We start from the raw sequence: 23,342 nt of genomic DNA, 5'->3' as shown, positions 1-23,342 counted from the left end.
TTTGTTCTGTTTACATATTTTTTTATACAGTTTATGGATCTTCATGCCATTCCTCATTAAATAGAAACAATTAAATCTCAGTTTTTATTTTTTCACCCCTTTAGTTATATTACTGTGCTTTCAAATAAGGGAAAATCTACAATGGAATAACACAGTCCCTATTCCTTTACCATCCTGTAGCTGGTCAAGTTACTGGATGCCAACTCCCTCTACATTAACATCCCCAATGTTCATGCCAGACTGACTCCATGTCTGAAGTGTGACATGACATTTTTTTTGAGGGCCTGCCCCACTTTCAAGCTTCTGTGATGATGAAATACATTTGTAATGTTTAGTAGTACGTATTGGGGCATTATTATGATATGTGCTGATGGGACAACAGCTTAAACCCATCACTTCTACAATGCAAGACAGTGAGGTACAAATAATTATGATTAAGGTTCCCAGTATTATAACTGAGAAGCTACATCAACATGGAAATATGAAAACCTGGGTTAAACAGTACAAGGTACACAGTGTTGTCTTTCTCCATTTCATTAATGTATTCACATGCATACATAGTCATTTAGGAACAATGTACTCTACTTTATATATGTAGGAGAAGAATGCAGACTATCTTGAAACAGAACTTATTACATTACCTGTTGTCTTTTGTTCTGTGCATATGCCATAGTTCCATCAAAAGGTGACATCTTTTCAAACTGAAGATCATCAGGGTTCAGTTTCTGTACCAACAGGCCTCCAGAAGACACAGTAACAACTCTTGATTTTTCAGTCCTTGTACAAGTGAAGTAATTAATTAAAATATAAGAAAAGTATATCAAACACATGAACATAACTCAGTTAAATAAGAATCAATCTACTGTGCACCAAAACTACCATACAGTTTCCAATTAATTAATCAAATAGTTCGTGACTTGTATTTAGGGAAACTTCAGCATTAAGAAGAAATCACCAAATGAAAAGAAAATTATCAATAAACCCAAATGAGAATGGACTATGCAAACAAAACAGTGAACACAGTTGCAATTGATTGTAAGTGTCTTGTGTGATGAGATAAGGTATATAAAGAGAGAGAGCTTTCAAAGAACTAGACAGTCAGTCACCTGTATTGCAACTTCAAAACTGTGTGCAGCATTGGTTAATTCTACAAAATAATATTAACACTCATATTGCTGGATGATACAAAGTTTTATCAGTATCGACTTTCACATTGTCAGTATTTTTAAGTTTGGACATTTCCAGATTCACTATTATGAGACAGTGTCAACAAGAAGGAAGGAATATTAGAAAGAGCTTTGCATCCTATAGACAATGTATTTATTAGAGGAGGAGCTGTAATTATGTTGGAAGAAAGATCGCATAGTGAAATGGCCACATCTATTCAGAGGAACCAGTCCAGCATTTGCCTGCAGTGATTTAGGGGAAGTGATGTTCCGATTAGCACAACTAATCAGATAATTCACTATTTCTCCTTTCATGTTCTTGTACTGATACTAGAAGTTTATTTAACGGATCCATATATTTTACTGGAATATGCTACATAAGTGTTGTTTTTATGTACACGGCTGTGTCAATATTGCAGCATTTTTGATTTGATTTTCTGTTTCAATTATATGTGCATACTCCGCAATTCTATCTTTCCGATTTCTTTACTGCAATAAAGGACATTTGAAATACCTGGGAGTAGGTAGATACTGCTCTGACCATAGATAATTTTTTTTTCTGGAAATTAGGAGTGCTAGCAGATTCTTACCAAACCTATTGCAATGAAGCCCAGGAATGTACAATGCAATTAAATGAGGGTAAATGCATTTGTGAGCAGCTTTCTTCTCCTAAGTCATTCTCTCAGCTGCGCATTAACTTGTTTGACATTAGTTATGTGGATATCATAGGGTGAAATACTCTTCAGACTAATGTGACAAACACTCCCTCACCCTTCCAAAGAGTCATGTAGAAACTTATTCGGTTACAATTCACTCTGATATCTTCATGATCTTGTCCTATAAGGACAATGTATGCCCATTTCCCACCCTCTACAGCCTTGATGCTACTGGACATGGTATCAATAGTGGTAAATGAAACTGTCCTACCCAAAAGGAAACCTTCAGCTCCGAAAATAGTATTCTGTCACCCACCTGAACTTCACAGTATTCTAAGTTCACCCCTTTTATACTCTTGCTTCCTATCCTGCATTCCACAGATAATTCCTCCAGATGCAAAACCGGCCCCATAAATGTACTAACCACCTCCTAAAACAGTCCAGTCACAGGTAATTTATTTCCACTCAAGGGTATGGTCACTCGTGAAAGCAGCCACATCATATTTACAAACTACACAACAATTATTGTGGGTATGATATTTAGCTGCCTATTCACACTGTAATAACTACTGCCAAACTGTGGTTACTGCACGCTCTACTCCCTAGCCACTGGCTGCGAACAACAGATAATTTTATATACATGTGATGCTCCTGCTGCCCCCTTTTCCCCACAGTACCAACTCCTCTGAAACAAGCAGGTGGGAACCATTCCTCCAGCACATCCTCTGTTCCTGCCTAAATCTTTACTAGATCTGATCCCTAACTGCCCCATTCCCACTCTTTGTCCTCATCATCCCCTCCCTCTCATTTCTGCCCCTCAGCCTGCTTATTACCACAACTAAACCCCATTCTTCTACTGCTGGTGAGAGATATACTCTTAACAATACCCTCCACCTGAATTTCCCCACACTTTTTTTCCTCGCAGTTCCTTCAATCCTCTTCCAACTGCCAACTGCTCGAACAATTGCAGCAACTATCATGTTGGTGTATATGTACCTAGACTGAAAAAATATCGAAACCTCAAGATAGTGTTTTTCTGATTTGTATGTATGTGCTGCCAAGCAACCAGCTGCATAGCTGCTACTTTCCATTTTTGTCCATTACATTTTCATTTATGTCCTCACTGCCAATTAATAGAAGGCTCACCAGATGATACGCAATCACATTCATTTTTTTTTTTTTTTTAATTTTGTAGGAATGTGTAAAGCTTTGTTTTCCTCCACATTATGCAAGACAAACCTAATGAAATAATTTAAGCACAGTATGATATGCAATTTCTTATGGGTATTTTCGATGCTGCCTCCTACTTCAGTAACACCAACCAATAACTGCAAAATATTAATATTAAATCACGGAATTCTGTTGCACTTACTGGTAGATATAAAAGTGAATTGCAAAGTCAGAGCAATGATTTATAATTTAAAGGAATCAATTGAATGTGGTTTGAATGTGTGGGAGTGAACCTGCCCTAAACACACAGGCAGCACTAAATAACAAATTATGTTTAGTTCTGAAAGTTGGATGACAAGAAAAGTCAACTGGGAAACCATATGGAACAAATTAGGTACAGAAATACTTCTACTACATACTGCAAATAAATTCATCGTACCGATGTCACATATCATGGCGGCAGTTTGTTACTGACTGTGTGGCTCTGATTACTAAAAGTATCCTAAATCAATTTCAATAAAATTTACTTTAATCATCTAACTGCCTTATTTTTTTCCTTTGTCAAGCTATGGGAAATTATATAGCTCAAATAATTCTTAGCATGTTACTGTCACAACCAAGGTACTTATTAAGAGGGAATGTGGGTTAGCAATAACTTACATGACTCTCAATGACGACCAACTGTTTGGGCTTCTGTCAGATTTTTAACGACATTCGTGTGATAATAGTAAAAATGAGTCATAAAAGCATTGCACCTCTTTGTAACTGCCAAATTTCTTACTTGGAAGGCATATAGTACAGGCCACACAGATCTGAAAAACATTCAAAGATTTATCTGATGAATATTTAATGTGTGGCTTTTTCATACGTAAATCACAACTAACCACGTAGTGAGATGTTTATTCACCATCTTTCATCTTCATTACTGGATATCTACAGTCAATACATTTAAATTCTTTTCGATCAATTAATTTTGTATCAAACAATCTCATACTCCTGCTGGAATCAGAGGCAGTCAATTACTCGGATAAATGCAGTATCACATACTTCATATCATCTATTCCAATTTTCAAGTAAAACATAACTATCAAGTAAGTACACTCAGGTGACAAAAGTCATGGGATACTTGCCGGATGCCATGCCCATTAACACCCAACTCCACTAGGCTTCCTTATGCATATATTCATCATACAGTCCATATTGATTTCTGGAATAATTTCATGTAGTGTTACTTGACTCTCAACTCTGTGCAAACAATGCTTAGCTCGGTTGTTAGGGGAAGGCTGTTGGCCACTACGTTGCCCGTGGTGAGAGGTAATGCCTCATATTTGATATTCTTGGCACACTCTTGACACTGTGGATCTCAGAATATCGAATTTCCTAACGATTTCTGAAAAGGACTGTCCCATGCATCTAGCTCCAACTACCATTCCATGTCAAAGTCTCAATTCCCATTGTGTGGCCATAATCACGCCAGAAACCTTTCAAATGAATGCCCTGAGTACAAATGACAGCTCTACCAATGCACTACCCTATTATACTTTGTGTACACAATACTACCACCATCAAAATATGTGCATATCACTATCCCATGACTTTAATCAGCACAGTGTATACGGTACATTGTACATGGCCAGGCTGTATCATTGATGCTTTTATTCTAAAACAGATGAATTATGCTGACTACATGCTTCACACAAACATAAAAGTCCTATTAACACTACCAGCAGTCTTTCTAAACTAAGAATAACTCACTACCAATACTAAAAGATATTTGTTATTTCTCTTAATTTCATAAAAGAAAATTAGCATGAACCATACTCACTTTTTAAGCAATGGTAGCAACACCCTTGTAAGAATGTGTGTGCCCAATGTATTGGTAGCGAAATTTTTTTCAAGGCCATCTTCATCAGTTTCCCTTTTATTTACCATACAACCTGCATTGTTGATCTACAATAAAAAAAAACATGTATGAGAGAAAAGGTGAAGGAGTTCTACCCATAAAACTTAACAAACCAAGTCAACTCATATACTGTATTTACCAGACTGTAAGATAACAACAAAAATAATCATTTTTGACAATATAATGTAATTGGGTGGATAAAAAAATCTACTCAGAAAGCAGGGGCAGGGGAACACATCCAAAATAATAAAATAAGTATTTTTTTTTTTAATTGTCTATACACAAAACTTTTTGTGTGTGTGTTCTCCTGTTGCTGCTTGGTGAGTAGACTTTTTAATCAATCTAATTACATTAGGCAGTAAGATAAGGTTTTCTCCTCAAATTTGTCATTTGAAAAATGCAGGGTCACCTTACAACTGTAGATCAAGTAAGCTTTGGTTGCTGAGATCAAAATTTTTACACTGTGTCATAGCTTAAGATAGGAGTTGTCTTGCATTTTCAGATAAAGCTTTAGGAGTTGAGGTCACACACAGATCAAATTTGGTGATCACAGAAGGATGAGATGGGGTGCAGTGGCACCAGTAGAGCAAAATGTGGGAAAGGTATTGATGAGCAGGCAGCAAATTTTGTCATGCTGCCAACTATGGGAATGCATCCCATGTACCTGGCTTTTTATTAACATCTACTACATTTAAATTGTCTAAATCTAAATGTATTTGGAACTGAAGTGATTTTACGAAAGTAGAAATACTCAACAATAGTACACATTTCTACAGGAGACAAATGAATTTTAGTATAAATATGTTCACACAGAACACCCAAAATGTGGCACAATAAACGAAACACAAGGTTTTACAATGGCACTAAAGCAACCGCTGCTCAACAGCATAGTCGATCTTCAAAACTGGCAAAAATCTTGAAGTGAAGTGTTAGCCCAAAATGATCTAATTTCTGCTGATTCAGCACTTAAGGAGCCAACAAAGCAAAAAAATGCTGTTATCCAGTTTGCTTAATGTTGTTAAAACAATAAAGTTGAGTGATTGATAATAGATGTTAACCACTGACGTGACCTTTGAGAAACATGGATGTATGAGTTTGCAATTTACAAATACAGACAATATGAAACTAATTTTAAGTTAATAGTTATTCAAGACACAGAGGCCATGAACAACTGTGCAGCAGAAAAAAAATCTGATGTCACAGAAGAAAATGTTCGTAAGTGGCATCAGATGAAGAATAAATCATATATTGCCAGTTCTATATGCCACTCTTTAAGAAGGACCGAATCAGGGAAAGTTTAATTAACTGGAGCAGCAGAATGTTCAACATGTGTGACCAGAACACAATTAAGGCTTCCCAGTCACTCATAAAATTATCAGATTGAATCCATTGGAGACGAAGAAGAATCCTTCAACTGCTTGCATTGCAGAAATCAAAGCAAGTATGAGCTGAGGCTGGGGCTTAAGTTATGACGCAGAACAACATTAGCTCAGCAACTGCCGGCATATCTGACAAAAACCTACTTGCATATCAGTGTCATAATCTATCTTTGAAAAACCTACAAGCGTTTACAATAGATAGTGTTAACCTTTTTAAACAGATCTTAAGATAGATTGTATCAATAAAGAAGTTTGTAAATTTGATTGGTCAGCAGACATTAAATATAAAAATTTATAAAGGAACCTCTTTAAAAAAAAAGGGGGGGGGGGGCATTTTATATTCAGGATCATCTTATTGTCGGGTAAATACAGTACCTTAAATTGTCCAACAGACTATTAGAACATGAGAGATCAAGCAGATGTACAGTTAAATAAACATATTATGTACATGAAAGGACAAAACATAACGTCTATATAAACAAACAAAAGAGATTTGTTTGAAAGCAAGAATATTGTGCAACTAAGTTCATTTTGTGATTTATTTCTCTCTTTTTTGCACTGGTTTACGTAATCATCTATTAAATTGCCCATGGTTTTGTTTTGTTTGGTTTTAGGGCACAAAAACGATTGTGTGTCAATCCCAATGAACAGAATAGGAGACAGTTAAACAAGGCACGAGGAAAAAAATTAAATGGCCTTCGCCATATTGCTTCTTCGGCAGATAAAAAGTAAATGGCAGTCGACAGCCCACGCATCATTCACTAAAACGGCTGATAAATCAGATGGTAAATCCAAGCTGGAACGTAAAAAAGAGAGAGAGATAGAGACAGAGAGAGAGAAGAGAAGAGAAGAAGAAAGAAAGGCATTCCAGCAGGAAGTAGTGGACAGTTAAAATTGAGGGGCAGCGCCACTGAGCAAATGACGATGGCTAAAAAGGCAGTGCCCAATACATAGCTGAGTTAAAATGATGTCCTCCTGGCGGGAGGGCCGAGTGAAGGTCATCCAAGGTGCAGGGAGAGGCTTAAGCCAATGCTTATTCCCGTGAATGCCATCCTGGCATAGTGGCTTTGCACAGTAACTGAACCTAGTACCCTAGCACACCTCCCTCCTCATTCCAAATTCCCATTAATATCCCAGTCCACTTGGTATCCCCCAAACTCAAACAGCACTGTTTTTAGGGCGAATACCAAGTGAACTCAGGCATGAATGGGAATTTGGATTGAGGAGGGAGGCATGCTAGGGTATCCGCGCAGTTGTGCAAGGCCGCTGTGTAAAGGTGGCATAATGGTTAGCACATCTGCCAAGTGAGCAAGTAACTCAGGTTCAAATCCCAGGCTTGATACAATTTTTCATTTATTACTTCAGTCTGCAAATACACATCATGTCATTTTTTCATTTATTACTTCAGTCTGCAAATACACATCATGTGTGTTTTGAGACTTGCTTAAGCTCTGGAACCATATAGTTTCATTCGGCTAATGCACCAATGCCTGGGTTTCGGGCAGGATCCGCCATTTCACTCGGTGCTGAGGTGCTATTTCGATACAGTTGGAGTGTCTCTGCAATGCTATCTGAGTTCAGGGGGAATAAACAGTGGGCCCTGGGTGCGAATGGGTATTTGGATTGAGGAATGAGGTATGCTAGGATAGTCTCTGCATTTGTGGAAAGCCACTGTTCAATGGTTGTTGTATGGTTAGCACACCTGCCTAGTGAACAGCAAACACAGGTTCAAATCCCAGTCTTGATACAAATTTTCATTTGTTGCTTCAGTATGCATATATACATCATAGATGTTTGAGACCTGAAAAGGTCTCTGGGGCTATATAGCTTCATTTAATCTTTAATTTGGTTTTATAATCTGCCATTTTTCTGTAGCTTGAAAGTGTCTTAACACCGGGTAAAACACCTTTGGCTCGTGCTGGGCATCAAGTCCATTCCAATTCAGTAATGTGTATCACACAGTCTTTTAAAAAATGGCATCTCCATGCACACACTTTCTTTTTTTCACATTATGCATCCAGTTGGTGTTGACTCTACCATCAGTTTTTGGTTATCTTTACTATAGTTTTTAGTAAAAACAAACATTATTACCCACATTATATTTTTGTTAATGCCCAGAGAAAAAGCTTGGAATTTAATTTAGTGAGTTTGAACAATTTATTTCAAAGTTTCAATCTCTCCTGCTAATTTAAAATACATACCAAAACATCAAGTCTCTCTTGAGTTTCCTTAAAGTTCGTCGCAAATTTGTAGACACTTCTTGGCTGAGATAAATCCAATTTATGAGTGTGGATGTTCTGGAGAAAAGAATATACACACATTGCTTTATTAACAATTAACTAAAATAAAAATACAAAAAAAAAAAAAAACACACACACACACACACACACACTATCCACTTCTATGTGAAAAAGAGGACTGAAGCAAAAAAATTGCACCTTTGCACAGATGGAAGAAAAGAACCTTAAGAACACAATAGTGTAGCATTTTTCTGCATTTTATAATTAATTTAAATGGCACTACACGTGTAAAATACAGATTCTGATGTGAATGTTACAACAAAAAGACCAACAAATAATGATGAGTACCTGTTCGATACTGGCCTTCTATACCAGCCACATTTTGACACTGTGCCAACTTACAAGCTTAAAACTGGAAGCTTTAAGAAAAAAGATGGTTGCACTCTGACTTATAATCACCACCACCACCACCACCACCACCACCACCACCTTTCAAGTTCAGATTGGAAAAGGACTTAGTAGCAAAGTTCCTGATGGGATTTGAATAATAATCAGGGTGTCTGTGCGAACAAGGAAAAAAGTTCCCGTATTTTTCTCGGATAAAAATACGCTTTCTCCCAGGTGAAAACACACTTTTTCCATGTTAAGTGACAGTATACTTTTCCTTGGAACTGTAAAACTTATCAATCCTGTGAATGGTTAGGGTTTTGTACAATGGTGTTGAATTTCCCAGCACTTTAGAAAACGAAACTCGGGGGGTGGGGGGGTGGGGAGAGACAAAAACATGTTTTGGAAAGATGTTTGATGTGCAGCAACGTGTACACTGCATTTTTCGTATTACAAAAGTATAAATTCGAATTCCACCAAACGCTGCATGTTACTTTCCGAAGCAATGAAATCGAGATGCGATGCGCTTTTGTAAGCCAGTCATAGCACGTGTCACGTGATATCGCCAGCCAATGACTGCAGATATTAAGAGCATAGGACACGTGGTGAAGTTAGCCAATAGAAACATCACTGTGAACTAGCACGAACACACAAACAGGAAAAGTCAATGGTTTAAATTAATATACGTAGTGTTGTTAAAAGAAAAGAAAAGAAAAGCTTTCACATATAATATTGGTCTCTCAGATTAATAAGCTGCAAGAGAAGTGCCAGTAAAATTTTTAAAGACAACATAAATGTCTGATCTTCTGGGCTCTAAATTCTTCTAAATGGTCATCCTCAAAGAGTTGATTTTTAAGTGGGAGTCAAATGCTCTGTGGTTTAATACATTCATTGTACATTCTCGCACATAGTTCATCTTACATGAAAGGAAATCTACTTTGAAAGTAAAGCTTTTCAAACAACCATTCACAATATTTTCTCATGACCTGTTAGAAATAGGTTCATTTCAGCAGCTGCCAGAGTGCCAGGTAACAGGTGTCATTGCGATTGTGCAGCTACAATGATGCAAGAAGCTCCCATGATTGTACATGCAAAACACTAAAAGATCTTACATTATGTAATAGAAGAAACAAGACATTAGAAAATACTCCAAGGGCATCGCAATTTTGTGAACCATTCTAAAAGCATAATTCGGCATAAAATGCACATTCATATGTCCAGATTAGGATTTAAATTTTCTTGGAGTACCAGTGCTGTATTATCTCATGTTTGGTTCTTTATCATGGCATAATCCTAGAAGACGAAAACATGCACTTGAAATGCAACAAGCAGTTGAAACTAGCCAATAGTATGGAATTAAAGACTTCGTTTCAAATAAATTGACTGCCTCAGTGGAAAAGATTAATAAAAGCCAAATTTCTTTAGCAAACCAACAAAAATAACTTCATTGTTCTGCAAGGTGATTAATGCTTAACTGTCAGAAAGGTAGAAATAAAATAAAATCTGAAACTAATAACATATTTTAGCCTTCCGTAATTATGTGAATGTATTTTAATTCACTTGATAGCTCCAGACCACAGAAATCCATTTTGTTTTCATTTAATGTGAGAGTAATAAACAAAGAGGAAACAGCAAAATCAGTAAACTTAAATACAGGTGACGTGGAGACTACCCATCTCCCCACTACAACTCAAGACTGCTCTGTGCATCAGTCCCAGATCTATGGTATGTATTTCCAAACTAGGGCAATACTAGATAGTGGCGCCCCCGCCCCCCTCCCTAGAGTGTTTGAAGTAGGATGCCAAAAACGAAAAAAAAAAAAAAAAAAATAGTTTTTTCAAAAATATATTCACTTTGTAGCACACATCTTTCCGAAGAAACTGATACATAAAATACAGGGTTATTACAAATGATTGAAGCGATTTCACAGCTCTACAATAACTTTATTATTTGAGATATTTTCACAATGCTTTGCACACACATACAAAAACTCAAAAAGTTTTTTTAGGCATTCACAAATGTTCGATATGTGCCCCTTTAGTGATTCGGCAGACATCAAGCCGATAATCAAGTTCCTCCCACACTCGGTGCAGCATGTCCCCATCGATGAGTTCGAAAGCATTGTTGATGCGAGCTTGCAGTTCTGGCACATTTCTCGGTAGAGGAGGTTTAAACACTGAATCTTTCACATAACCCCACAGAAAGAAATTGCATGGGGTTAAGTCGGGAGAGCGTGGAGGCCATGACATGAATTGCTGATCATGATCTCCACCGCGCCGAAAATTCAAAGCGTTTGACTTTGTCATCGGGTGTCATGGCTTGTAGCAATTGTAAACGGTAATGCTTCTGCTTTAGCCTTTTTCGTAAGATTTTCCAAACCGTCGGCTGTGGTACGTTTAGCTCCCTGCTTGCTTTATTCGTCGACTTCCGCGGGCTACGTGTGAAACTTGCCCGCACGCGTTCAACCGTTTCTTCGCTCACTGCAGGCCGACCTGTTGATTTCCCCTTACATACGCATCCAGAAGCTTTAAACTGTGCATACCATCGCCGAATGGAGTTAGCAGATGGTGGATCTTTGTTGAACTTCGCCCTGAAGTGTCGTTGGACTGTTATGACTGACTGATGTGAGTGCATTTCAAGCACGACATACGCTTTTTCAGCTCGTCGCCATTTTCTCACTGCGCTCTCGAGCGCTCTGGCGGCAGAAACCTGAAGTGCGGCTGCAGCCAAACAAAACTTTATGAGTTTTTCTACGTATCTGTAGTGTGTCGTAACCATATATCAATGAATGGAGCTACAGTGAATTTATGAAATCGCTTCAATCATTTGTAATAGCCCTGTACACGTGTTCGAAGCAATATAAGACATGCTCCTCTTAAAAAACTAAAAATTAATACTGGATGGGATTATTTGTCACCGACAGAACAAGAACTCTTCAGAAAATTTGCACTCTTTATTGCCTATTAGCTAATAACTCGCTGTTGCAAGTGGCATAACATTAAATATAGGATAAGTAAAACCAATAAAGACAAGAGACAAGCAAGACAGTGCACATTCCTTCAATCTCTAATATTGCTACAGCTTTACATGGCATGCTTTCCTTTCTGGGAAAGAATCTATTACCTCTTCAAAGTTCGTCAAACGTTTTGCAACAGGAAAAAACGAAATATCATTGTCTAATACTGAAAAAGCTGTTAACACAAACAGGACCCCAAGACTGGTGTATTTCTCGATCGGATTATGTGTATTTTTGTTACTGTCTGCTAGATAAAATGAAATAGACCTGCCTAATATTGCAGCAATTGTAGGACACGCCAAATAAATGAGACTGTTTTGGCACAAATGGTCATTTTTATAACACAACAGAATACAATTCACAAAGTATCAGTATCAAATGCCTATTACGCCCTATTACAAGTTAAAAGTTTTATGTTAGGAAACAGTTTCACATTTCATTCATATGCTCCAGCTTCTGAAACACGAGATCGAAAAGTAGTAGTATGAAATTTTTATGCAAATTTGGAATCGTCATATTCTTCCATAATTTATGTAATGTCCCTGTTTATTCACCTTCCTCATTCTAATGCACAATCTTGTCATCACTAATTCTGTAACTATTCCTACCAGTGTCAAAAATTATTCATTAGTTAACTTCACTAACCCTGTCACAATCACCAGTTTAGTTACCCCATGTTTATTCTCCAGTTAGGTGTTATAACGTGTTTGTACATCGCATTTTCCATGCTACTCCCCGAATAGAACTTAAACGGTTGCTAGCCATGGACTGTGCAACTGTCCTTTACTGATGTAGTGGTCTGTCCAAAAATTTTCTTCTAAATATCATTTTCTTGGATGAGAAGATAATAAGAAATATTTCTTGCCTGTTATTCCTGTTAGACATTTATTTCCTCTCTGGTTGTCTGAATCTACAGATTTCGCTAGCAATTATAACAACACTGATTATTTGCAAACACAGTCAACCACATGAACAGTGATTGGCATTCAACTGTTCGACTTAATTTCGCTCAGCTCGTATAGCCCCATCCCCTTTTTGTCTGCAGGAAAATTTATTTCTAGATCCGACGGAGATTCCGCAGGCAGAGACATCACGTATACTATGCACACATTCAATAGTCAACTTAAAATTCATTCAGAAATCAACTTGGAATGTGTTCAAAAGCCAAGAGGGATGCTTTTCAAAGTCATATGAATAATCGATAGAGCAACGCGCGCTGGATGCTAGACACCTTGTGAAACAAAGCTTTTCCCCCTCAAGAATATGAAGTTGCACACCCCTCCCCCCTTGAAATTGCTGCCCCGGGGCAGATACCTCAGTTTGCCCTCACCCCCTAGATCCAGGCTTTTTGCGCATATGTGAATCTGGCAGCTTAGGCATGCCACTAACATTTTTCCAGGTAACATCTGGCTGCTTGCTGCTATTGCTCATACAGCTAACTGCCACCCTTCTGTAGCCAGAAGCAGGAGAAGGTTCTAATATTACATGACTCAACTGCACATGCACATGAGCTTACTCGCAATAGCTCAAATGAATCCAATGTAAACGGATGTGACGTCATACTCGTTGGAGGCAATTTGTTGTTGTGAAGCATTGCATAGTCTTCCTAAAGCCAATGACACATTTTGCTGTTGGCAGACACTTTTAAGAGCATTGCTTTGTTGTTGAATATGGCGCATTTCCATTGCAATTTAAGTTTTATTTTCGGTTTTTTCTCTCTTTCATGTTTTAGTGCTGTCTTATTATTCTGTAGTAGCAAGATTACGGTAACATCCTTTGTTTAGAGTATTGGTTCTTACCAGTCAATGTAACAAAAATTTAACTGAAAACTAAAACAATGAAAAATTCAGAATTCTAAAAAATTCCAAGGTTTTCCCAGTATTCTCCTGGATGAAAAAATTCTCGGGTTTTTCCAAGATCTCCTGGGTCGTATACACCCTGAATAATACATCTGAAAGGTAAGATGAGTTTTTCAACAGTATTCCTCTTGAATGCATGTTTACTAACTTAACACTGTGACATCTTGTTTGGTCCAAGTTTCAGCAATATAGATTTGTTACTGAGAGTGATATTTTTACCACATTTTGGTACTAGGATATCCCATTATCAAGTGCCAGAAAACAAGGTAACAGATTAATATATCACAATACCATGTATACAGACAATCATATAAAATATGGTATACCATCCTGTAGTACAACATACCTTGAAAGTCCTATGCCGTTAGGCACTGTCAAAAGCAAAAATATCACGTTTCACAATTGGTGTGTAACATTTTTAATACTGATTCAAGAGACAGTTGTCCAATGGCTTCACAACAGATAATAATATGGGAATGGTAGTTGTCTTTGGTATGGCTTCACTGATAATGTTTTACAATGTGTAAAATTATGAGGAGACAGAATTGCGGACCATTACTTACCGTATCTTCACAGACTTACCGTACCTTCAGGAAATGAAATTCCAAGCACTGCTGACAAACACTTAAAACAGAAAAACTATTCCTTGCTTCTGAATCTGAAAGATAGGAATAGTTTCTTATACCTTTACATGCTTTACTGGCAATACTTACGATTTCACTGCCTAAAGTTAAGTACCGGCCAACTGTTCTGTCTACGTGTAATTTTACAGTTTTCTAATATGAATTTTCCTTGTCGATGCAATGTTCCACAAGGAGGGCAGTCACAAGTTGAATTTGAGATGTTTCCATGTGAGAAAATTACCTTCTTTTAGGGTTCAAAGCTGGAGTGAGTGTTGATCAGTGGCTTGAATGACTGACTTTAGCATCTGAACTACATAAGACAGGAAAGAAATGACATGAAGATGGAAATAACAGCAAATGGTAAGCTACAGCCAGTATTGCCACAGAATGTGGTCAATGGTACTCTTATTTCTCCCCCTTCAGCAAAGAACAAATAATATGGATTTGTTAAATCAATTAATGTATAGAAAAACTGATTTCTCATTTTTTCTAATGTTTCATGTTGTAATGGAACTGGTTAATGACATTATCTTCAACACAAACCATAACATGTGACACACAGACAAATACTCAATATGTACAAATATTCAGTGCTCAATACACTTTTACAACCAGATACACAAAACATATTTCAGAAATCATATACATTTCAGTTTTCTTTATTATGATTAAATAAATTACAGCCAATTACTTCATTTACGGACAAATATACTAAAATGTTTAGAAAGAAAATATTTCAAAACATGGACAGTTGCGTTCATTTTAATTCTGAAAGAATCTTTTGAAATGATTCAAATTTATCAGTATTACTATTTAAACATCTATCGGAGTCCAATTTGAAGAACTTCTGCAGTGTAAATGTCATGAAATATTGCTGACTTATAAACTGTATCTTTTGGTGTCAAAAATCAATATGTAACTGCAGCACCTTTGAAATGCGATGTGACGTTGAGTATTGCTGGTCACTTTGTATCAGCCTTAGTTGACTTCTGGTGCGTGTTAATGTCAGTCAGTAATCTGGACTCAGTTGTGTTCTGTTGTAAGAAGTAGCATCTTCTGGTCTTACTTGTGAAGTACAATTGGGAATAAACATCTGTGGAGCATCTGCAACTTTTAGTTCAAATACTGATATGCAGCAAAGATATAAAACCTTTTATCCTACTGTACCCAAGAGCACGGAATAATCTCAGATCATTGAGCCACCATGAAGAAGCAAGTACAATGGATTACGACAGCAAAGTTAAATTGATATTCTCTATAGTTATCATCCCATTGACATTTGAACACTAATACTTCCCCTTTTATACCCCACTTATTTACAATACTAGAGAACTACAGGACAATCCAACTCATTACTCAAACGAGGCTTGTAACTTCATTTTTACAAACTAATGAACTTTTGCAGCAGTAAAGATGGGAAACCATTAGAATTACCACTGAATGACGTCCATTCTGTGTAAACTGTAGATGCCATGCAGATATGGCCACTATAGGATCATGTGGGGCGAGACTGCGATCACATGAGGACTGACTTTGACTGACTATGCACTCATTATTATTATTATTATTATTAAACTGTTAAGGAAATTTAATGTTATTTTTGATTTATATTCATAATCAGTTGCTGTTTGGTTTGCCTGGTGACAAACTGTCATGCTGAGATGCTGTACAGTTGTAGCTGAAATTACAATATACAGCTATTTCAACTGCAGTTTAAACTCCATTCCACAGCCCACCTCAATAGCTGAACGGTCAGCGCGTTGGAATGCCATGCATGGCAGCCCGGGTTCGATTCCCGGCTGGGGTGGGAGATTTTCTCCCCTCAGGGACTGGGTGTTGTGCTGTCCTGATCATCATTTCATCTCCACTGTCAACGTGCGAGTCGCTCAATGTGGCGTCGCACTCAATAAGACTTGCACCTGGCGGCCAAACTTTCCACTTGGGAACTCCCGGTCACTGATGCCATAAGATCATTTCCATTTTTCCATTCCATAGAAGTATACGTTTATCTCATGAAAACATATATACTTAATTTGAGAGTTCTATTGATTTTTTGTGAAATTACTACTTTTTATTGTCATGCAGAACATGTCAGTATAGATAATTAAAATTGTTCACCAGCATGTAACATGCAGTAAGTTTAGAAAACTTTTTTGACTAAAATATTTATCCACGTCATTCTCTTACTAATGCACCGATTTCATCAGGGCAATATGAAATTAGCAATTTTGAGTAAATTAAGAGTAAACAGCTGTTAAAAGAATTGTCATTGCATACTGACGTGTCAACATTAATTAAGAGTAAATAGCTATTAAAAAATAGTCACTGTAAATTAACATATAAATACCAAGGTCATTACATTAGTTTACAGAGATTCACTGAAGAAAAAAGCTACAGGACAACATCCATGGAAAAAGCAACTGCAATAACTTTCATACGAATCTTTTCATCTCCATTGATGACAGATCAAACTGAATAAGTAGTAGATAGGTAAAAAAAAAAAAAAAATATACTCACCAAGCGGCAGTAGGAAAGCACACATACAAAAGCTATTACATATACAAGCTTTCGGAGCCAGAGGGTCCTCCTCCTGGCAGTGTCATTGGCAGAAGGGTTGAAGGGGAAGGAAGAGGGCGAAGGAATAGGACTGGCGAGGTTTACGAAAAGTCACCCAAAACTCTGGCTCAGGGTCAAAACTCCACCCCTTTTCCTAAACTTCACCAGTCCTTTTCCTTCGCCTCTCTTCATCCCCTCCAATCCTTTGCCAGAAGAAAGAGCCACTGGCTCCAAAAGCTTGCATAAGCAAATAAGCAATACCTTTTGTATGTGTGTTTTCCTGCTGCCGCTTGGTGAGTAGATTTTTTTATCCATCCAATTATATTGTTTTCAAAAACTGATTATTTTCATTGACAAATAAGTAACCGTTTTTAATTAATTCAGCTACAGTATGGATTACACACCTAAAGTAGTTCTGTAATATTATTCAGCATTCTTACTGCTGAATATAGATAAAAGAAAGATACTGCATTTCACTTGTTGTACAACTTGAAGTATTACAAAGCTGAGCCAGGGCCAATACTTGGAGAGATTTCTGAAATTAATACATCATACAAGGACAGCAATCCAGTAAGGTGTGCATAAGTGAAAGAAATGCATAATGTGTTCAGTGCCTGTCTGATGTGTATACCAACTCCACCTACTTGCTCATTCAGTATACTCTTAGGCTTGATTAGAATCCATCTCTAATATTTTACATGATAATCTTTATGTGAGAAAGGTTTGGAGCCAACTGGTAACATATGAAGTAACCTAAGAATATAAAGCTTAACTTATGGAGATATATCAACATATGGTCATTATGTTCAGTTCTGCGAGGTCAAAATCAATATTTAACACAACTGGAATCAAAATGAGCCCATAACAGTTCAATCCAGCCACACATCCATCAGCTATAGGCCAATGGTTGCCTTTCCTTTATTCTACTAACAGAGCAAGTGTATTGACAAACGTGTGGTGAACATTTTCCTCACTGAAAGATGGCGCATCACCCTGATCACACTTCAAGAACATAGGAGAGTAAACAAATTGGTGTACTAGAGTATGACTTGTCAAGCTTCTTAAAATAATACAGAAGTGACTAAATCTGGACTACACCAAATCTTGATCCACAAATGCAAATTCCACCTGAATATTTAATACAAAAACCTCCGAAGTCACTTTATGAAAAATATCTAGCTGCTCCCCACACAATTTCCTCTTTTTTTTATAAATGATACATGCCTATAAGTGTTCAACATTCTCAGGGGATGGAGCTTTAAAAGTGGTTCTGCATAAGCACAAGACAAAGGGTAGTTGTTTTGAAGCTCTGAAGGTACGTTTTTGGAAACTAAGCAATTTGTACTACTTTATCAAAACTTTGGGAATGACGTTCATGTTTTGTACCCATGAAAGAAATTTTTTTTCATACCTCATTTTGAGTTGTTTTCACAATCTCATCCTTAACTGCATCTGCACTCTCCGAATTTCTGCAAACCATGTGCACAGTTCCACCTCTTTTTGCTATTTCTAATGTCACACATTTGCCTATTCCACTGTTGGCTCCTGAAAATATTCGAAAAATAGAAAAATCATGATACCAAGTTACTATACGCAAACATTTTGTTGATTTTATGTTTACTTATATCTACTGGTGAGTCTAAATGACACAACTGACAACTGATTCTAATGACAATTAAACATGAAGGTATCAATGCAACTCAGCTTTTGGTTGTCAGTGATGTTCTCACAGAAGTTCACACATTCTTGTCAGTCAGTCAGCTTTCTTGCGAAATATTATTAAATAGTTGAGTTTCAGCTGTTAGTAATTGAAATTTGTTTCCTTACCTCTTGGTATTTCTGTATGCTCTATAAGCAGTTATTCATTACTGTAATTAGCAGATATTCAATTTCACAATCAGCACCACACATTTACTCATAATGAGGTGACACAAAAGTTTGTTAAATTTTGCTGCTGTAATAAAAGCTTTTGAAATAAGCAACATAAGAAAACAAGTACTCTATCCTCCTCTATTACTGATGCCTCCTCTATTACTGATGCCTCCTCTATTACTGATGGTTCTCTCTCAACAATGGCACAGTTTTTCAGTTTGATTCCTGGGAAAATATTCTTGTTAGGAATTTAAGGTGCACAGAAAAGTTAAAAACATCTTCAAAGTCAGTGAAGTTCCTTTATAGGTTTTTGAACAGAGAATGAAAAAGATGGAAGGCTGAGGAGGCAAGACTGGGCAAATGCGAAAAATGTGGGATCACCTCCCACCTATGTTCCTGTTTAGCTTCCACTATCACATTAGTATCACCTTGGCAAGAATTATTGTGTCCTACCAACACTCCATGCAGATTTCTCAGTCATGTTTCTTCAAGTTTAGCCATAAGGTGTCTAAGTTGTTGGTAATCTGCTTACTTTGTGTAATTCCTGGCCCTGCAGCATCAGCATCAGACAGTCCTTTGTAGCCAGCCATGGGCATGCCACTGATGAAATTCTGCACCTGGACACTGGCTTAGGAATCCAGCTATGCAGTGTCCCAATATCAGTGGTAGACTAGATTGCAGCAAATCCTAGCACTATGCTGAATTTCCACAGCCGGCAAACTCCTGTCATACCACACCCGGCCAGGGCAAGTATAAATGATCCCAGCTCGACCAGAAGCAGCATTCCTTTGGCATCACATATTCAAATGGAGCAATCTTTACACCAGTCATCAGTTAATGTATGTCTGAGTTACTACCATCTCACCAAGCAGTGTTACCGATTAAGTTAAGCTGCCAGTCTATGAGCCACAAGCTAGCTCAGATGGTTCGTTCTGGGCCTCCAACTGGATCTGCAAAGGTGAGGCCAGCAATCAGGTACCATCACCTGACACTCCAGCCAGACCCTGAGGGCTCTGGGTTCAACTTAGGGTGTCTACACATTCCTGCCAGATGCCTCAGGCTGCAGACAATGCTGGTCTGCCTAGCTAACTAGTCACACTTTGCTGTGGAGCTGACACCTTTGACACCATACATTTGTCAATAAGTGTGCCACCGTTCACAGCCACTGTTGGACTGCAGCAGTATTCCACTGCCTTAGCATACTACATTACTCGCTGCTAACTAGCTGTGACTAGCTCCTGGGCTACTATGCTGTATGAGAGTTACAGAATAATGAACAACGTTACTGTTGAGTCAGCGTTTGTGACTGTACTTGCTGCAGTACCGGAGAATCTGTCTCACAGTGTCATGCACACACCACTCTGGAAATCCTGCAACAATGGCATCAGATGGCTGTCACATTGATGTAAGAAGAGCAAGTACCTAAAAGCAACATATGGGACATCATCTCAACATGTGTGAAAATGAACCTTTTGCAAGTGACAGGGTTGGGTATTCTGTGTCTTGGTAACTTGAAGAGAAACATGGACATCATACAAGGGAATATAGGCAATCTCCATGCTTAACACTCAAATGTAAGAATTAGGTGTGTTCAGTGGCAGGAAATATGACTGTGCTCTTGATTCCCTTCATGTTGTATTTTTCTTTTTATTGTGAACACAGCCTTAGCAATGAATGAACCAGAGGTGGATGTTACCACAACAGAGGTGGTTCAGACCTTATTGAATCAGAAGATATAAATGCAGGCAGACAATGCAGCAACAGCATTAGAAGAGAGGGACACAATGGCCCAAGTTTGGGATCGAAAGGAATTTTCACCACAGAACTTAAACGTTCAGACAGGGACAACAGTTCACATACGGCAAGAATGCTGTGAACCATACTGTGAGAAAAGCAGGCAAACTGGTCATCCAGAACAGGATTGCAGACAAGCCTAACAGGGGGCATGATAGGTGGACATGGGGTGGGAACAGTAACACATCATCAAATGGCAATGGTGGCTCTGGAGCCATCGTATGGAGCTCCCAATAAATATAAGCACAGCCAAAATGTGTGAGATGGTGGAATTCTGCTTACAATGACAACTTACTGGATGGAAGGAAGTGTAATTTTTTGTTGGACATACATTCACAGGTGTTCCTGGTAAATACGCATAACATGGGAAATAAGAGGTTGAGTCCAATATAATGCAGATTACGTAGAGTGGGTGGAAATGACGTCATTTACAGGGTTTGACAGTAATGAGTTTTTAGGGTAAGTCAAAAAATTTCTGTTTTTGTAAGGAAGTTTGGCCTCATACAGGCAACGGTTACTGTGGTATCTTAGGGTTAGATATTTTCCTTGAACATCACGCTAAACTGATCTAGATCGGTGCATGGTACAATTCGCTGTGACATTGTTCCATATAGGTGGAAACTGCCAACAGTCCAGACTGCCACAAGATTCATACCTGAAGCAAGGGGAACCACTTACACTGCATGCATGGCCACTAAGGATAAATTTGGACAACAAAGTTCCACAAGGTGCTGAAAAAATACTGTAGGTGCATGCAGGAAATAATCTGCCAATAAATGTATTGCATGCAGTAGAACCTTTACAGAAAAATGAGGAATGGTGCTTAATATGCAGGAGTTTTGTATGTGTACAGGAGTTAGATGGTGAGAAGATAGTCCCTTTCAGGATAGGTATCTTTGGCACCAGATATATAGAACTGTCCCCAATTTAGAGATCTTGCAGGAACATGATTTAGACAGAACAAATCTGGACCGTAAGCTAATGCAAGTTACCAGTTGAGCAGCATTACAGAAGGCAGTACACCTGGAAGTAGCAGAGAACGTACCAATGGAGCAGTTACTGTTAGAATATGAGGGTCTATTTAATCCTGATGGGTCTTTGCTAACAACCCCAATGACACTACATAGAACTCCAACTGAATGAACTGCCTGTGTATTGTAAACTGTATCTTTTATATCACATCACCTGCAACCTGTTATGGAAGAATTCATTAACCAACCACTACAATATGGTATTCTTGAGAAAAGTACCAGTCCCTGGGGAGCACTAGTGGTAATTATCCCAAAAAAAACGTGAAGGTGGAATGAATATGTAGCACTTTTGTTGTGACTGCCAGTACCTTAACAAATGTATGGTTGCAGATGCTTGTCCAATTTGGAATATAATGGAGAATTTGGGACAATTCAGATATTTTTCTACCTTCCATGGATCTGCAGAGTTGTTATCACCATTTAGAAGTAGAAACAGAGGATCACCCATGGTCCCATCAGAACATTTACACAGTATCAGTACATGCTGTTTGGACTGAAAAACACACCAGCCACGTTTCACAACCTCTTATATGGGATACTGCGGGGACTGAAATCTAGATTGTGCATGTTATATTTAGATGACATAAGTGACTTTGTGAAGAACATGAAAGAGCATTATTGGAGCTAAGGTAAGTATTTAAGTGGTTGCATGTAACACATCTAAGCCCAACCTAGAAAAGTGTCTCTTCAAACTGGAAGGAGTATAATACTTGGCACAAAAAACTGTCGCAAGAGTGTCCAGATGAACCTCAGGAAAATTAAAGCTGTACAGGTTTTCTGGTACTATGTACAGAAAGAGAGGTGCAGCCTTTATTGGGCCTGGAAAATTATCACAGGAAGTTTATAACAAAATCTGTGACAATAGCATGGCTGCTCACTCATCGACTGAAGAAAGGAGTAACATTACACTGATCTCCGAGGCGTAATTATGTGTTCAGACAATTGAAAGAGTTCCCAACAACCAGAATGATATTAATTTCCCCAAATAATGAGAAGCAAATTGTGCTGGCAAGCAATGTGAGTAATCATGGGCTTGGCTGTGTATTAAGTCAGGAATTGGATAAAGCAGAAAATCTGGGCCCATGGCTCCTAAGAGATGAATACGCCATAAAAGAATAACTCTACAAATGAGTCATTTCCAGCATAACATAGATAAGTTATTTGTACAGGAGGAAAATTCAAGATCATACTAGATTATGCAGCAATGAGATAGCTATTATCTTAAAAAAAAATTCAAGCATGTTAAAGCGCTGGTTGCTAAAATTCAGTGAATTTTATATTGAGGTTACTCATCGACCAGACAAGCCACTCAGAAATGCCAGTGGCCCGAGTTGGAAAGTTTGTGTGATACAATGAATACTTCTTACCTCTGCACAGTGGCAGGAGACTGAAGCAGCTGACAAGGACTTCAAGCTAATTACAAAGTAACCACAAGTGTAGGAAAGAAGAACAGACAGTTTGTAAATAATGGTGTACATGAGAGAGAGAGAGAGAGAGAGAGAGAGAGAGAGAGAGAGAGAGAGAGAGAGAGAGAGAGAGAGAGCACTGCAGACAAAGTGTAGGAGATTTGGACACAGTTGCACCACACTGTTTTAATAGTTCACAAGTCCAGCATCAACTTGGAATTCAGAGAAACAAATTCTCCCTAAGGGGGAGGAAATGTGGCAACATCAGCTTCAGGCAGGACTTC

General features: G+C 38.0%; 1 protein-coding gene across 3 annotated transcripts in view; it reads right to left on the bottom strand.

Annotated features, from left to right (window-relative positions):
* The window catches only part of LOC124594827 (dehydrogenase/reductase SDR family member 12-like), a 92,461-nt gene that overhangs the window by 43,006 nt on the left and 26,113 nt on the right, over positions 1 to 23,342 (bottom strand). For all 3 annotated transcript variants that reach the window (XM_047133272.1, XM_047133273.1, XM_047133274.1), the window contains exons 4-7: positions 18,367 to 18,500; positions 8,476 to 8,571; positions 4,818 to 4,942; positions 642 to 777 (exon numbers count right to left, since the gene is read on the bottom strand). In XM_047133272.1, the coding sequence (XP_046989228.1) occupies positions 642 to 777; positions 4,818 to 4,942; positions 8,476 to 8,571; positions 18,367 to 18,500 (491 nt within the window). The remainder of the gene's footprint in view (positions 1 to 641; positions 778 to 4,817; positions 4,943 to 8,475; positions 8,572 to 18,366; positions 18,501 to 23,342) is intronic.

This window comes from Schistocerca americana, chromosome 2 (genome assembly GCF_021461395.2).
Source record: "Schistocerca americana isolate TAMUIC-IGC-003095 chromosome 2, iqSchAmer2.1, whole genome shotgun sequence".
Lineage (NCBI taxonomy): Eukaryota > Metazoa > Arthropoda > Insecta > Orthoptera > Acrididae > Schistocerca > Schistocerca americana.
This window is presented reverse-complemented; position numbering and strand designations above follow the sequence as displayed.